Below are 17,342 nucleotides of genomic sequence, written 5' to 3'. Positions count from 1 at the left end.
TCATGTCAGACTGAGCCAAAGATATTGATTGTAGGTTAGTTTTCCCTCAGTAAATATTGAAATAATTTGAGCACAAAACAGGGAACCCCTTCTCTTCTGTGCTATTACCCTTGACCCATTTTGTTTCCTGCTGAAGTGTTTCTAGCAAAACTTTGCGTCTGAGGAGGCTTGAGATATTTGCAGCAGCTGCTTGCTGCCAAATCAGAGAGTAGTGTTTCTCAGAGGAGAAACATAAATTCATCTGATCTAAGAAGAATTACTTACTAGTGTGATACACAGAATATTTTGAATGATGATAGAGGTATCTGTCAGAGCTTGTTCTGTGCTTAACACAAAGTGCTTGTGCTTGGAAAGAAAAAAGGTCTTGCCTGCATAGAGGGAAATGTTAAAATAAAGGTATCTGTTGTATTCTAAATAATAGAGAATTACTCTGGCGATCCAGTCTTGGAAGTTGCATTTCAAGAGGAGTGAAAAGCTTGAAAATATGGTCACTTTACACAAGATCAACAGTATACTGTCCCTGTAATACATACAGATTAGAGGGTTTTTCATAGATTTTGGAAAAGAGTAACTTCATGAAAACAGCTTGTCACATTTGCATCAGTGCCCTACTCTTAGAAGTGTCCTGTTCCTCTCAGTTATCCTTCAAATGCTGAGTGAGATAGCTGGGAGAACCACTGTCCTGTAGTGCATTTTGGTAAAACTACACTGCTGACATGGAACGGGAGAGAGAGGAGGACAGTGTGCACCTGGATGCGGTCAAGGCCACGCAAGAGTCAGGGGAAGCAGATTTCGTCAGGGTGGTGTCTTTGGGTCTTCAGTTTTCATGGTTTTGGGTTTTTTTCATAAGAGGAACCATTCTATTGTGTGGTCAGGATTTTACATCAAAAGTTATTTTCATTTTCTGAAGTCTTTTTTTCTTTAACTGAGTTCAGTAACTGCTATTTGGTTATATGTATTTTCTAGAAAATTGTAGATCTCGATTTGAAGACTGGTTTCCTTGGCTTCTGACATCTATCTGGTAGTTTTTTCTAGTGGCTTATTGCTAGTGGGATTTTAATTTGTATACTGAGCATTCTAGAAACAGTTCTGGCTTCCACTTTTGGCTGTTAGGCCTTTCTCCCAGATCAGAGAGCTCTCAAGTGCAGGCATTTTCTCTTTGCAAAAATTCTATGGCTAATTGTCTTCTTAATTAAGAAATTCTGTCCATTCATTCTGTCTTTGTGGTGCAGGACCCTATTTTCTTGCTCTCAGGAAGAAAAGCAAGCTTTCTTCTGCAGTGGCTTTGACGTGACGTGTCTGTGAAGCGCGTGCATTGCTCCTGTGTACACTGATTCACATGGTGTCAAATGGGTTTGACATTGCTGTGCCGGTGTAGAAACACCTGATAGAGTGAAGTATTGCACTTCACTCTATCAGGTTCTGGTAATATTGCATCAGGTCAGGATGAGTCGCTCATCCCCTGCACACTGACATGTCTCTTTGAGCCACATTCAAAAAGAATACAATCTCCTACTCTATGGGTGTGGCCCCTCTTCCTAGATGTATTACTCTGGATTTGGTTGTGATAGCATTTATGTTTTTGAACACCAGTTCACTGTGGCGCTTTGGCTTGAGTTCAGATGTGCAGTTGCAAGCAACAGCCTGTTCAAGTGCTTTAATGACCAACTAGGTCAATATACAAAGCTTTTAATCTTAAATGAAACTCACATCCAGGCTATGGAATGTTAAGAAAAATGACAAATTATGTGTCAGTGTTAGGGGGAGTAGATGCTGGAGGTGGCACAGTAGTGGAAACTAAAATATTTGTAGATAGATTAGTCTGACAGACTGAATGAGAAATAGCAGTATTCCTAAATGCTGACATTTGATGGTATCTATTATATTCTGCAGTAACACGGGGAGGTTGCAAGTTTACTACAAGAAATCTTTATAAAAGCAATTATAAATAAACAGAACATTTTATAATTTTTTCTTACTACTATTGTATTGAAGAAATTGCTTTCTATGAACATTGTCACTCTAACATGGTTGCACAACACCCCCACTCCCCAATTCAGTAAGTCAGAAGATGTTTTAATTCTTAGAATTCCTTCCATTCTTCTAACAGTAACTAAAAAAACAACAACAACAAAAGAAACCACCATACCAGGTAGTTGTGTAATCTTTAAGTACCAGGCTTTATTAAAAGTAATAGATCTGGCTGAGTTAAAATCTGAGTGTGGTGCTTTTTCCTTTTCTATTTTTGGGAGCCCAGTTAAACTACAGTGTTGCGGTTTAACCCTGGTAGGCAACTCCACCCACTCAGCAGCTTATTACCTCCTCAAAAGAGTCGGGGAGAGAACCAGAAGGGTGAACATGGGTAAACTCTTGGGTGGAGATAAAGGAAGTTTAATAGGTAAAGCAAAAGCTTCATATGCAGGCAAAGCAAAATAAGGAATTCATTCGCTGCTTCCCATGGGCAGTCAAGTGTTCAGCGATCTCCAGGAAAGCAGAACCCCATCATGCATAACCATTACTCAGGAAGACAAATGCCCACTCAAACAACTCTTCTCCTTCTTCCTCCATCCCTTTTTGCTTTCCAGTCAAACAAGAGACTTTTGGGTTCCTACTCTGGAAACCATCACCTTTTGGTGTTGAGAAAACATCATTGACTCAAACAGTGTACTGCTCCCTGTCTATTTTCCTAAGACGGTTCTTGTTCAGTAAATAATCTCCTGAAACTAATTAAAAATCAACAATTAAAAGCAGTTTCTTTTCCTTCCTTTTCTTCAGTCAGAAAGACTCAGTAACCACGGCACTTTGATATTGAACCCTACCTCAGTTTGCCACAGATGTAAAGTGACAGTAGGAAAGAGGCACAAAGGTACTTCCTAAGGAGAAGAGAAGATCCTTGGCAGTTCACTCTCCCTACTCATTACTCGCATCAGCAGTGTCCCAGCAATGGCTGCCTTAGTAAAGTTTGCAGCTGCTCTTTTAAAGAGCTATCTGAGAAGATGCTGAGGACATCGAAGCAGAGGAAGCAGTGAAGTTAATTAAACACAAAATGAGGGAAAATTTTAACTCAACGTGACTACACACTCAGAAGTTAAGCAGATAGGAGTGTTTAATATTGCATCTGCCCATAACATTTGTGCTTTAATGTCTGAAAAGTTTAAAAAAAATTATTCAAGAAAATACAATTTAAGGAATCCTTAGGTGCCAAGGATGGAGGCTTGGCTTAGCTTTTGTATGAGTCTCATCCTGTTTTGACCTGGTAGCCCTTGGATATAAAGAGCAGAGGGAATGAGTAATCTTTCTTCTTTGCCAATCTGCTGTTCCTCTGAGTGGCAATGCAAGGTGCTAATTTTAGACTGTCATTTGGAACAGTCAGTGAGTAAGTATATCAGCACTTACGCTATTTCTCTTTGTTAGAGTTGCATATATATGAATCTTAAAGTAAGTTACCTGTAGCCTTTGTTGGTATTGGGTTAGTACTGACAGTAATGGCACTGAAATGAATATAAATTTTGTCAGGTTAAACCAAATGAAACTAACAAATACAGTGAACAAAAACATTGTCATTTTTGATGTAAAATGCGTCATGTGGTTTTCTATTATGGTATTTCTTTGATGCTGATTTTCTTCCAGGGATTGTAGCAATAGAGGATATTCTGTCTCATACTTTTAGATAGTTGCTTCTTATTGCAGCTGACCAAGAGGTTATTATCTTGGTGGCATTTGGAGCCTTCATAATTTAAGTATTTATGGAAATACGATCATTAATGTAAAATTCATTCTGAGTTGTCTCCTCCAGCTGGGTTGGTTGGGGGTTTGTTGTGGTGGTCAAGACTAGTGCTTCTCTAGTTACAGATGTATTTGCATTTATTTTGATTGTTTCAGGTTCAGAGGCTGCCGTTTTAACAGCAGTGATCTGTCTTCCACAACTTGTGGTGTTTTTTATCAATCTAACCTAAGACACTTTGGAAGTTGTAAACAAGCATCAGCTCTCTTTTAAGGATAGTGTTTATCTGAATTATTTACATTTTGTTACAACTATATTGGCCCAAGCTAGTTCTTACTGAGAAGTTAAAACTCTCTCTGTACAGTAATTTCATTAATGGTCTGTAAGCAGACTGTATGTACAACCGGGTATTGTTGTACACAACAATACTAGTGTAGTCCAGCTGTTTACAGCCTGCAGCTGTGAAACCTGCAGCCTTGAACATAGAATAGAAATGCTGTAAATTTAAGTATGCTGTATATTTTAGTTTGTATAGTTTCTCCTCTCTTCTAGAGCTCAGTATAGCCTTTTTTCTTTCTTTCTTTCTTTTTTTTCTTCTCTCTGCAGAATAGAAATCTAGTATTAGAAATGTATAAATGAAAATAAATTGGAGTACTGCCTGTCTGTGTCAGGGTGGAAGTGGATCAGAGCTGTATTGACGTAAGGGCTGTAGATGTGGCTTCCCTATATTTAAGATACAAAAATAGTTCTTGTACTGAACTGTAAATTGCATTTGTAGAGGAGTTTGTTCCCTTTTCTTGACATTGATTCTCTAATCACTGCCAAGTCTAGTTCTCTAGGAAGATGACTGTACAGTTCTTCTTAGTTTTGAAGAAAATAAGTATCCTGAGAGTTTGCATTTTGTGAATTACAGATTTTTCCATTGATTCCTGTTGACCCTAGAGAATCCACATGTCTTGTGTCTTCAGTTATGTTGTGGGCAGAGCAGCAGGGCCCCATGGTTCGGTACAGGAAGCACTTAACAGAAGCCTCTCATGTTTGTATTGTTTTATCCCGTGGTAAGAGTGAAATCACTTGGGATAGTTTCTCTCAGAGAAGAAAAGTAAGATAAATGGACTCCTATACGTGAAAAACCTTTTCTCTTCCGAAAGCTGTGGGACTTATGTATAGACATGATGAACAGTTAGTGAAAACACCTAGTTTGATGTCCAGAAACTGAGGCAACTTAAGTTATCTGGTATTTAGACATAAGTTGTTGAACATGCCTAAGGAGAACACTAAGGAACTATTCCCAAAATTTTACTTCATATCTTTCAGGCTTTTTACAATGAAGTGTTGATCAGGCAAATAGTCATTGTTAAATTTGCATACCATAACTCCCACTCCTGAATGGCTATGAGCAGCTAAGACTGAAGAAAATAATGCTAAGATTGAAGAAAAGAAATATAGTGCTTCTATTAAGAGTGCAGTATTCTACTTATGTGGAAAATCTGACATGCATGTTATTAAATTCCTGTAACAGTGTTTCTGTTCTCTGGTGATTCTGTGTGTGCAGTAAAGCAGAAGTATCGTCACAGGAAACGTAACTCGCTTGTACTTGACTGGGTCCAGTTTGTCTTGTTAAACCAGTATGCTAACTTATCATACCAAATATGCAGGTAGTTTCACCACGGGAGTTACAATTACAATTGTAACTTCTAGTTGTTACAGATAATGACACTATAAAATCCTCTATTGCTGCATGTGATTTAAAGCAACTCTTTCCCCTCCACCATCTCAGTCACAATATTGCATTCAGACTGGTAACAGGAATTTGTGACGAACTCTCTTTTAAGAAAAGTACAAAGCAATGGCTTCTCTATAATACTGGAAACAGTAGCTGGCTGACTTCCTTTGAAATAAATCACATTCTCATATTAAAAAATAACCATCCAACATACCACAGTGATTTTATCAATTCCAGTTATAGGGTTGTCCTGAATTTTTGTGGAATGCAAAGGTTTAGGCAGGAAGTTGTTAAACTGGTGTAATACTGTGATCACTCTTTGCCTTCATCTGCACCCATACCCTCAGGCAAAATCTGACCATTGAAATAGTTTTCCACAATTTACAGTGTTGGTATGCTTTTTTCCCTTGTCCAATATACAGAACTGCAGAACAGGTCAGGTTGGGACACAGTGGGTCATATGGTCTGACCTCCCAACTCAAGCAGGGTCATCCTAGAGCACATGGTACTGTAGGATGTGTCCAGATGGTTGTTGGCTATCTCCAGTGAGGAAAATTCCACAACCTCTCTGAGTAACCTGTTCCAGTGCATGGTCACTGACATAGTAAAGAAATTCTTCCTGATGCTCAGGTGGAACTTCTGGTGCATCAGTTTCTGTCTGTTTCTGTCTGCTTGGCACCACCAAACAGAGCCTGGACCCATCCTCTTGCCACCCTCCCTTCAGATACTTACAGACATTGATGAGGTCTCTTCAGTCATCTCTTCTCAAAGCTAAACAGGCCCAGCTCCCTGAGCCTTTCCTCACAGCGCTCCAGAGGAGGCCTCACCAGGGCTGAGCAGAGGAGCAGGATCACCTCCCTCCACCTGCCCTTCCTAAAGCACCCCAGGACACCTTTGGCCTTCTTGACCACACACTGCTGGCTCATGGACAGCTTGTTGTCCACCAGGACACTGAAGTCCTTCTCTGCAGAGCTGCTTCCCAGCAGGTCAGCCCCCAGCCTGTGCTGGTACCTGGGGTTGTTCTTCCCCAGGACTCTGCACTAGCTTTGTTTTCGTCTGACTTCTTATTTTTTTGGGGTAGCCATGTGATCTAGTTTGGCACTGACAGTATGAAGGATGTTTTAACTTGCTAATGGTGACAATATTGTCTACTCTCCTGTGAGCATTTCTGCTAACTTGCACACTTACAGTGCCATGGGGCACACATGGGTTGCGCAGTCCCCTGCACCACAGCAGGGGGCCTTACTGCCATATGTAGCTTCCTTTCTGATTTTTTTTTGCTTTGTTTTGTTCACTGAGCACTTCTTTTAAAGTGGAATCATGGTAATTTGTAATTGAAAGTGACAAACTGAAAATACTCTTCAGTTCCACAAACAAATAAACAAAGAAGACAACTAGGGAAACCCCTCTCCTCTGTTTCCAAATGAAAGTAGAGTGCTTTTCCCAAAAAGGAAGGTTAAAACCTTGCTTAATCTTTGTAGCCTGATCCTGGGATGTCTAGATTACCCTAGACAACATCAAAGGAACAGGGAGTCTTTCTTCTCTTTCTGGCATTGCTGTGATTGCTACTTAGAAAACCGTCTGAAATTTCTCATCTGTGTTTCAATAAGAAACCATAGAAAAAATTGAAATCAGCTTAAGAGAAGACAAGGATATAAAGAAATTACTTGATTGCCATTTACATGTGCAGGTGTGAGTAACAAAAACAGAAGCCTAAGGAGAGCTCCATTGAATAAATTATGTAGGATTTTTTGTGTCTGAAAGTTGAAACTTAGCAAACTTTAATTAAAAAAAAGAATTTCCTTGAAGCAGTCAGAGTGACAAGAGATGTGTTTTCCCTCCCCTCATCCTATCACTGAATATTCTTTACTCAAGTCTAAATTATGTCTAAATACTCTAAAACACCATTCCATATTTCAAAGATGGATTTTTTTGAGCTGAATCAGGAGATGATAGGCAGAAATCCTGTGCCTGCACTGTGCACAAGCAATGCAACCCCTAGTCCAGTTAGGTTACAAATAACCTTACAGGTAAGAAACTGGGAATGGAAACAGGAAAATAACAAAAACCTAACAGCTCTGCTCTTCATGGTAGTATCTCAGTTTGTCCACTGGTGGTTTAAATTTATTTCCTGCTGAAAACAAGGAATGTCCGGTGGGTGTGTCTGGGCTTTGTGTTGTTTGTGAGCAGGCAAAGCCCCGCTCCTGTGCAGAGTTATGAAGGGGACAGTGAGGTTGGTAGTGGAGGTGTTGGGCGATGGTTTCCTCTGGAAGGAAGTGAGAAGACAGGAGTGGCTGAGGGACAAATGGGTTCCTAGGACAGTTTTACTACAGCCTCCTTGCCAGCTGCTTCTGAAGGTTATGTTGCTTTCAAGTATTTATCTGCAGGAACATTCTAGTATCTAAGTCAATAAGGCTGGTTATTCTTTAAAATCTAGCCCACTCCACTTTTGCTTTTCCTGGAGATTTCTTTAAGGATGATTATGTTGTACTATAGAAAAGAGGGCCTTCCTTCAGAAGTGGAACAAATTCCCCGGAGCACAATACTAAGGTAATGATCTACCAAGAAGAAAGCTTAGCCATAACATATCATGGGTACGGCAGCTGTTTCAGTTATCTGCTAATGTGCACACTTGCTCTGTCTTAAACAGCACACTGAATGCAGTTCCGTGATTGCTGCAGAGTAGGCTCTTAGGCCTTCACCTTTCTTCCTGGAGAAAAACACTTGATTTTTAAGGTGCTTGTCTATATACTCACTTAGTTTGGGGTGGTTTTTTTAATGTATCTATCGGAGATTGTTATCCACAGAAGTTAAGTTTAGTGTAATGTCTGAGTATGCTTAAGGCTTTGTTTCCATGCAGGTAACTAAGGCAGCTGTAAAACTGGAGAGGTATGTTCATTCCTGTGAGCTATTCGGCTGGGTCACCTTGACTTTTCTTGTGTTTTCTGCCATTGCTCTGTGCTGTCTGTCTCTTTTAAACCTCTCTTCTAGAGCATAACACTTCTCATTGCAGCTTTGGCTGTCCTGAACTTCCCTTGATCTGATCAGGCTTACTTTTGCTACTCACTGCTTCAGCATGGCTTCTGTCTCTGAGTAGATTTCAAGGTATATTTCTTACAGCTGGAGGTCATTATTTTTGATGGCACAGTTAACCCTGGTCTTTCTGGGTACTTAAATTAGTTTTACCATCTGAACCTTGTGTTTGTTTTGGCTTTTGTCCTTCAGCAGTAGAATGGATCTATTTGTCCTTCAGGGCCATGCATTAATGTGAGGAAGGAGCCTGCCAGAAACAAATTAGTTGGCCAGGAGATCAAATAAAGATTTTTAGCCAGGGCAGAGAGAGACACTTCGGTGCATTGTCTTAGCTTTACTGTCTGCAGTTTTGGATTCTCTGGAAAATAGCAAATATGTCACTTCTCCTATTTAATTCATGATTCATTTGGTAAAGATACTGACATTCCACTTCCACAAGCTGAGGATTTTTCTGTTGTGGTGGAATTTTTTCTCATTCAACTATTATTAGATCTTTAAAAACATACTAAGCTTCTCTTCCCATCCCCCAGGCCTCACCAATAATGTTTGTGTAGTGAGTTTGAATCTGCCCTTAGTGGAATCCTCTTACAACATTCAGTGATGGTTCCCTCTGTCGTCAGTTCCCGACATAGCCCTTTTGTCTTGCTTTGTCTCCTCGGACAGTAGGAGTGAGCAAGTCCCTAGTAGTCTACAAAAGGGAGAATTGGCTACCTTTTAGGAGTTTATCCTTGAATTTAATCTCAGTGTACTTGCTTAATGTTGCCTTGGGAAACAAGGAGATGCAATGCTTCATTTGAAGGCTGCTCTCAGTTTCTTAGTTGTGTGGTGTGGCATTTCTTTTCGTGTACATTTGAGAAGGCTTGAATACTTGGATATTAGGTGTGCTGTATCAAATTATATTGACTAAATATCAGCTTCTTGCAAGGGCTCTTCACCTTTTTTGTGATGACTAAGGAGAGATCAGAGAATTATCAATTTCGGTTATGGAAAACTAAAGCTGTAAGAACATGGCTTTTAATCACCTGCAAAATACTTGATGGTTTAATTAGGGTTTATTCAACCAGAGCTAGGCCACATAAATGTTTTTTTGTAAGGAGATTGTCAGCTGCTGAGATCCACAGAACTGCTCACTGGAACTGAGATTACCCTTTTAATAAATGGTGTGTCTTTAGTGGGTCCTCCAGGATGCTCTAGGACCTTGAGGATGGCAGGCCCAATTCCCGAGCCCTTCTCCATTGTTTACTGATTGTTGACTGCCACTTAGGAGTGTCCACAGTATGTGTGCATGTAGGAAAACCTTTCAAGAAAGTTGAAGAGAGTCCTGTAAGTGCTCTTTGAAAGTTGTTATCTGTAGATTCCTAAGCCATTTCTTACTCTCTTCCCCAGTGCTTCAGAAAGAAATGGGGACCTTTTGGCTGAAAGGAACAGAGGGGAGATTAGCATATTCCACCCCTTTTATAGTTGATAAATGATACACCTACGGACAAGTGCTTACCCCACAGCTTTCTTGGATACCTCAGAAGTAAAATTTTCTGATTTGAAGGGTGCTTCCATATATATAGGTACATGGAGATAAGACTTCTGGGAGCACAATTTAAGTAATACATTTTCTTTTGCTGTACAGCATCTGTGTATATCAGCATTTGTCTGTGAGTGTGATGATTGTTCGTGATAGTCATTCTTTAGTAGTGTCAATATTATTGCCTTCTTTTTTGCAGCAGTTTTTAAGGTTTCTTTCTGGTACTCATGTACCAGACTTCACATGCACTACTACAGAAAAGAAGAAAACTTTACTCAGTCTTTTGGTGATCATGCCACTTCTGGGCTTTCATTTCCTAGTGATCAGCTAAACATATATTGCAGAAGTATAGGTATATTAATATTACGCAAACCAGTCTTTTCTAGGTGCTCCAAGTTGTGTTAGAAGCAAGCATGCTTTTCCATTTGGTTGGGCCCCAGCGCTGTGTATTTTCATTTAGCAAAGGATGAACTCTGACTATTTCCATGTGTGTGGTTATTTCTCTATACATAAACTCATACTGGGTGAAAATAGGAAGAGAGCAGACTGGTATAAGCTACCAGCAACTTCTTTGTAATTTGCTCGAAGTAGCACTGGGTCAGCTATCCAAGAATATTGCTCCCCCAGGGAGCAGTGTTCTTGCACCAGTTTCGTCCTCAAGAAAAAGAAAAAAAAAAACAAACCAAAAAACCCCAAGCTATCACTGTAGAAGCTGTCCATGTAATCTCTTTCTCTGTCAGTTCCTAGAGACCCACGGACACTTGTGAATCTTCTGAATGGTGATTTTTTTTCTCCCCAGCCTGGGGGCTTGGTCTTAATTTCCAGATCCTGGAAGGAATTGTGAACCTAAATATATAAAGGTGTTATGTAATAGCATAATTTTTGAGTCTTTATGGTTTGATAGTATCTGTGAAATCTGACTGTCAAGATGAATTTATTTGAGGAAAAACTGAAGGGAGAGTTCTTATTCCTAAGTATAATATCAAAGTTAAAATGAGAGGAGAGAATATTTAGTGGAGAAAATTGGGATGTGGAGTAGCTGTACCTTTTTTGTGTAAGATGCTTATGATACATTTTTGCAGATAATAATTTAGTTTTTAGTGGGAGTGTTATTAAACTTTCTGTATTGACGAATGTTCTAAGATACATGTAATTGTTGTAATCTAATAGCAATTAATTTATATAAGACACTTTTTCTTTTATATGCTTCTTTATGGTAAAAATAATGCACTAGCATCAGTGGGATTTGAGACTTCTTTTTACAAAACTCAATTTCTCCCTCTGCTGAAAAAAACAAGCCTTCTTGGCTTTGTTTGCTTTCCTTCCTCTTCTTTTCTTCCTCCTACACTTTGAGTGTGTGGGTTTCGATATGTGTGCAGTTTTTCCTTCTGCCAGCAAGTCTCTGCACTGGAATGTGTCTGGAGTAGACTACACTTAACTAGTCAATGCTTTTTCAAAGTGTACCGTTAAAATCAAGGAACTGAGCAGGATGCTAAGCTATTAAGCCAAGATGAACTTGCCAAATGCAGTAGTTAGAGACATGTCTGCTCCGCTCTCCTTTACTGAGGTTTCCACCTCCACACCAGCGTTAGCAGAAGGGGATGTGTGAGTGCCTTCACCACGAGCTTATGCTGAGAGGGTGGGTCTACAGGGAGATACCAGACTGTTCCTGGCAGATGTCTGTTTTCTTCCCCCACCTTCACTGTGAATGAGTTCAGCTCTGACAGAGGAGCTCAGCAGGTTAGGGTTTAACTCCCTAACTGCCACACCAGTAGTGATGGTGTGGGTGAGCAATTTATTATTTGCTTTTAGTAGATCCACTAGTCTGAGTTTGATAAAATAAGAATTTACAAAAGCCTAATTCTTGACTTCTGAGTTCCGGTTTTAAATGTGCTAATTAGCCCATGGCTTTAGGTAATTAATAGTTCACAAGTACCATACTTACTAAGGTATCAGCGTAAAATAATTACCGTGGGTGAGATTGCTTCCTAACACTGTTGCAGCAAATAATTTAATTACCCTGAGGAGAAGTACTCTTATTAGTATGTATTGGTGTCACATTGCTGGAAAGCTGATCAGTTCTTCCAAGTGTTTGCTGCATGCAGGAGTTGTGTAGCTGGAAATGCAAGATTTGGCAGCTGCTTCTAAATCAAACAAGTGAAGTGCTGAATGCAAACTCAGCCTACCAGCAGGAGATGAAAGGACATCAAGAAGAAAGTACGTGTCTGTTGCTCATTTCTTCAGGAATTCTTCTTTTCTTTTGTCTTTATACAATGTAGGCAAGCATTGCCAATGATCCTTGGTCCAGCTGGAACGTTGGGAAGTCTGGGAACTGGGATAATGGAAATGCTGCTGACAGCTGGGCAACGAAGCCTGAAAATGCAGCTGGCCAGAGAAACAGCGCTTCAAATAACTGGGAGGCAGCAGCAGCATTTGGTCATCCACAAGCATATCAAGGACCAGGTGTGCTAATAATGCTCTTTTTTAAAAAAATAAATTAGAGTAGGTGTGCAGTAGAGGTAAGAATTATGTAATCTTTCATAACTGTAGAGCATGGCTTATTTGAAAAACAAAACCAAACCAGTTCCCTAATAGCACATTGCCATTTGGGTAATCTGGACACTAAAATAATGGGGGTTTTAAAAACTAAATAATTTTTTTAAAATTTGGATACACAGTGACAGACACCTCAAACTTTTATGGAAATCTGGCAAACCAAAGTCTTGTGCATACATGATCTATTCTCAGGCATGTTGTTCAGCTTGTGTAACTGGAACTTTTAAACTCCCTTGAATTTGTGCTCTCAGTCCTTTGAAGGAATAGTCCCTTAATTCCTTAATTTTAAGAAGTGACTAGCCTTTCAGAAGGCTTCTCTACCTTCTTGTAGAAACAGCCTAAATTAAGGGGAGAACCCATAATTAGGGAATGCTAACTTGGAGTCTGTAATATGGAACACAGTTGCGTTCATCTTAACGCACCATCATCTCTTCTTTATTTTCTATTTTCTTTTTTTTCCCCCCTCTCCCTCAATGGATTTCTAGTGCACTGCTTTGCAGATTTGTATTTGATGGAGATAGTGGTAAGTGAGGAGGAATCATAAAATAGAAGCCTGAAAGAGATTTTAATATGTTTGCCTAGTTGATTATTTGTATGTGAGTGTTAAAGTACCTGCTTCTGCTTTTGAAGAGAAATGATGTAACTTTCTCCTTTCCCTATCCCCTGATCCCTCCTGTACTTCAGCAGCTGCTGATGACGATGATTGGGACGATGACTGGGATGACCCCAAATCGACTTCACCATCTTACCTTGGTTACAAGGAGACTGAGGCATCAGAGGCTGGGGGTGTCCAGCGTGGAAATTCTCGTGCAGCTGCTATGAAGTTACCACTTAACAAGTAATGGAAAATGCAGGGGAAATGTGTATATATTAAAGAGAATGGGTGTTTGTCAAGATGTATAAATTCAACATCCTTGAAATAAGCAATGTAAATATTACAGTTTTGGGGCAGAAGAGAAGGTGGATTTGTAGTTCAGAGTTCTCTTTAAGCAAACAGAGGACAGATCCCTGGAAGCTTGAAAATACATGACAAAGCTGTATAATTGTTGGAGGTGTCATACAGGCAGATGACACTTTCACAATGCCTGAACTTCAAGTCTTTAAAATTTAACTATCTTTGACAGTTTGTTCTTAATTAAAGTCAAAGGTGGTGGATGACTTGTCCATACAGTAGAAGCTGATCAGAGATGCTGCCCCAGTGTTCTTGGGCAATTTGAGTTTCTAGTGGGGTAAAGTTCTGTTCTACTGTGCTTGTGCAGATTGATTCTTGAGCCACAGAAAGTTTGATTTTATAGATAAAAATCTTACAGTAGCATCAAACTTTGTCTATACTAGCTATACTAGCATTATCTAATATTGCAGCTTAATGTTTGTTTATTCTAAAACTGCTATTACTCTGAGAGCTAGTGTGTGGTAATCTCTAAGTAGATGAAAGCAGAGTGGAAAAGAATTTTAGAATAATGGTTCCTTGGGTAAAACCAGCTAAAACCAACTGTATCTGCATGACTAGTTAATTTTGTTCATCAGTGGGTTTTTATGTCCCAGTATGTTTTTATGGGTTTTTAGTGTTGCATGAGTACCTCTGCATCATTGTTTACTTGTTGTAAACTCAAAAAAATACCTTATTTAAGAGATTTTTTTTTTTTTGTCTGTGGAGTAAGTCCTACTTTACTGCTCATGTTTCTGCAAGCGGGTTGGCCATTCTTCGAGGGCTAATTATCTTCCTAATTAGAATAAAGACCACCATTGGCTTTTTATAAGGCATTTTGTAAGACTTTAAGAGCATTATAGTGATTGTTCGGCTTTCTTTTAGTTGGTGGATAAATTATTTAAGATAATTCATGTTTAGAAGCACTTGATAGATCCTCTGTTTATCATGCAAAGATTGCATCTTTGTGTGTGGTGTTTCCGGAGAGGGTGGGGCTGCAGAGGAGTGTTAATTATTACTTTGTGTCCTCCTGTTATGTTTGGTATGATGGATGGCAGAGCAAGAATAGCTACTTTGCTCTGAAAGAAGGCGCCTATTACACACACAGACACACAAGACATGCACAAAACCCCTGGATTTTTATCAGTAGCCAAAACTTTTCTGCTTTTTTCAGTGCAAAATGTTGATTGTTACAGTAATTCACATAAACTATTTTCTGTACTTGAGAAATACGTAGAGTTTTTTTTTCCTATAATGGCTGATAATTCTGCATATGTCAAAGGAAGGAGAATCTGGAATTAACATCACTTCATTTTACTGTTAGATTTCCTGGATTTGCAAAACCTGGAATGGAGCAGTATCTGTTGGCAAAGCAGCTAGCAAAACCCAAAGAAAAAATTCCCATAATTGTAAGTTGAAGTTGTGTATAATTTTTGTCTGTGTGTGGTATGGGGTTTTTTTTCATTTTCTTTTTATAGTTGGTTGGTTGGGTTTTATAATCCTCCTCACCTTTCCCTGTTTTTTCAACTGAACTTTTATCCTCAAGGTTGCTATATATGTTTGGGTCATAAGAAACTGATACTGAACATATAATTAGAAATAGAACTGTCATAAGAAAAATCATAAGTGTGACGATAATGATGATGATTATTTTCAGTACTTTTTTCCTCAGGATGTATCTGCATTACTTGTGATGAATATAAGCCTTTTTGGGACTGGGATGCATAGCAAATGCTGACTATTCATTATCTAGATAGTTACATGCAGGAGCTACATTTGTAGAGGTTTTCAATATTCAGTCCTGATGGTCAGGTCATTTTCTGATCCAAAATCCAAACTCTCCTGTATATATACTGTTCTAGTGAAATGTGGTTGAAATAGCCCTAGAATTCACTACTCCTTTGTTATTTGGGAAGAATTATAAAATACACAAGATAAAGTCAACTGTGGTCATTCGTCCCTGCTTGCAAAAAAACCCTTCTATTTCCAGACTCTCAGCCTCTCACTGAAATCAATGGAAACTGTCAAGTGAAGAGATATTTGTCTCCTTGTTTACAACTTGTGCAACATGATCTAATTAAAGATAATATTTGCAATTTCTTACAGATTGGTGATTATGGCCCAATGTGGGTATATCCTACCTCTACATTTGACTGTGTGGTGGCAGATCCCAAAAAAGGTTCTAAAATGTATGGTCTGAAGAGCTACATTGAGTATCAGCTGACCTGCACTGTAAGTGTATCTGAAACAGGATCTTTTGTCTCACAAATATGTGTCATTTGTACATATAAATAAAAGTTTGTGTTACTTGGCAAGAGCATTTTAAGAGTAAGTGGTGGTTGTCATATTTTTTTACCCCAAGGATTTGCTTTTTTCTAGAATTTCAGGTTCTTATGTATTAAGGCTCTAAATCATAAATTTTATTTACATTCCATTACTATTCTGGTTACCATTCTGGTCATGCTTGTTTCATGTGACTGTGTGGATGCCTGTCCAAGTTCAGAGTTGTGTTTCTCTTACAGAACACTAATCGGTCTGTCAACCACAGATACAAGCACTTTGACTGGTTGTATGAGCGGCTCCTGGTTAAATTTGGATTAGCCATTCCAATCCCTTCTCTTCCAGACAAGCAAGTAACAGGTAATTATTCCCAGTTCTGAATTCAAGGAATGTGAAATAAGGAAATCAGGGATTTTTTTTTTTTTTTTTTTTTTTAGGTTCAGTTATTTCTTACTGTTTGTTTTTCCCATTATTTTAAAAGAAGGTGTCAAAGTAACCCCAACCTTTCACCACTCAAAACTTATGATGAATTGTTATGACTGATTGATAATAGCAGATCAGTACTAGGAGAATCACTTCAAAACTCAGGTTGAATTGTCTAGTCCACTGATTTTAAAAAAGGGTAATTAAAAGCAAACCAAATCCCCCTAGTTACTACATGAGATGATAATTACTATTGGAGAGAAGAGATAGCTACTTATGTTCTGTATTTGCTGATTGGCTCAGCAAATGTTTTTGCATGAGCTTTTTTTGAGGGTTGGGGAGGAGGATGCATTGTGTTTGTTTTTTCTCTTTTGCAGTTGATTGTACATATGTTATGTTGTAGGAGCTTTGACACAAAGTTCCCAGAGGAAAGGGAGCATCCCCTGACAAAATGGGGTTTTTTGCTTCCTAGTGAAATGTTGCAGCTGTTTCTTCTCTTGCTTGATTTCACACTTGATTTAGAAAGCATCTTTCATTCGTATCATGTTCTGCTCTGGTTCGATGTCAGTTCAGCTTGACCAAATTGTCTGAAGCTTGTGGAAGTCTTTTGTTCTGACTTCCAGAAATGCAGATAAGTTTAGTCATTGCAATAGAATGTGACAATGTCTATGCATTTTCAGTAGTCTCTGGCTTCCTTTGTACAAGTATGTGCTAGAGTGTGCATGTGAAGAAAAGAATGGACACCAGTATAGGAGGAAAATGCATTACTTTAGCCCATTTCCTCTCATGTTTTCTGGTAAGATTATACAGTGTTTAAGATAAACAGCCAAAACCAAACATACAAGCATTGGCATGTCGCCAACCACGTGGCTGCGGGCATCACTCAAAATGCAGCAGCTCTGCTGTGTTTGAAGAAAGCTAAGCATTGATGAAGTTGCTGGGATAAATGCCGAAGAAACTGAAAAGTGAGGAAGTGACTTCTTCCCCTTAGCCTCGTGTTTGGAATTGGCCAGCATTTTTATTTAAAAGTATGCATGTCTACCAAAAGGAAACCAGAAGACATGATGGGGTCTCTAGATTTCATTGTAACTATATAGTAAAAGACAAAAAAATCTGACATCACATCTTGACAAAATCCATTGCCAGTGAATTT

The 17,342-nt window shown here is 39.0% G+C and overlaps 1 protein-coding gene across 3 annotated transcripts in view; it reads left to right on the top strand.

Annotated features, from left to right (window-relative positions):
- The window catches only part of SNX9 (sorting nexin 9), a 61,090-nt gene that overhangs the window by 23,020 nt on the left and 20,728 nt on the right, over positions 1–17,342 (top strand). For 2 of the 3 annotated variants that reach the window (XM_040059668.2, XM_040059670.2), the window contains exons 5-9: positions 12,282–12,465; positions 13,243–13,396; positions 14,811–14,895; positions 15,593–15,718; positions 16,009–16,126. In XM_040059668.2, the coding sequence (XP_039915602.1) occupies positions 12,282–12,465; positions 13,243–13,396; positions 14,811–14,895; positions 15,593–15,718; positions 16,009–16,126 (667 nt within the window). The remainder of the gene's footprint in view (positions 1–12,281; positions 12,466–13,242; positions 13,397–14,810; positions 14,896–15,592; positions 15,719–16,008; positions 16,127–17,342) is intronic. The other variant, XM_040059669.2, reaches the window with a different exon arrangement.

This window comes from Hirundo rustica, chromosome 3 (assembly GCF_015227805.2).
Source record: "Hirundo rustica isolate bHirRus1 chromosome 3, bHirRus1.pri.v3, whole genome shotgun sequence".
Taxonomy (NCBI): domain Eukaryota; kingdom Metazoa; phylum Chordata; class Aves; order Passeriformes; family Hirundinidae; genus Hirundo; species Hirundo rustica.
Note: the sequence above shows the minus strand (reverse complement) of the source record. Positions and strands in the feature narration are given on the sequence as shown.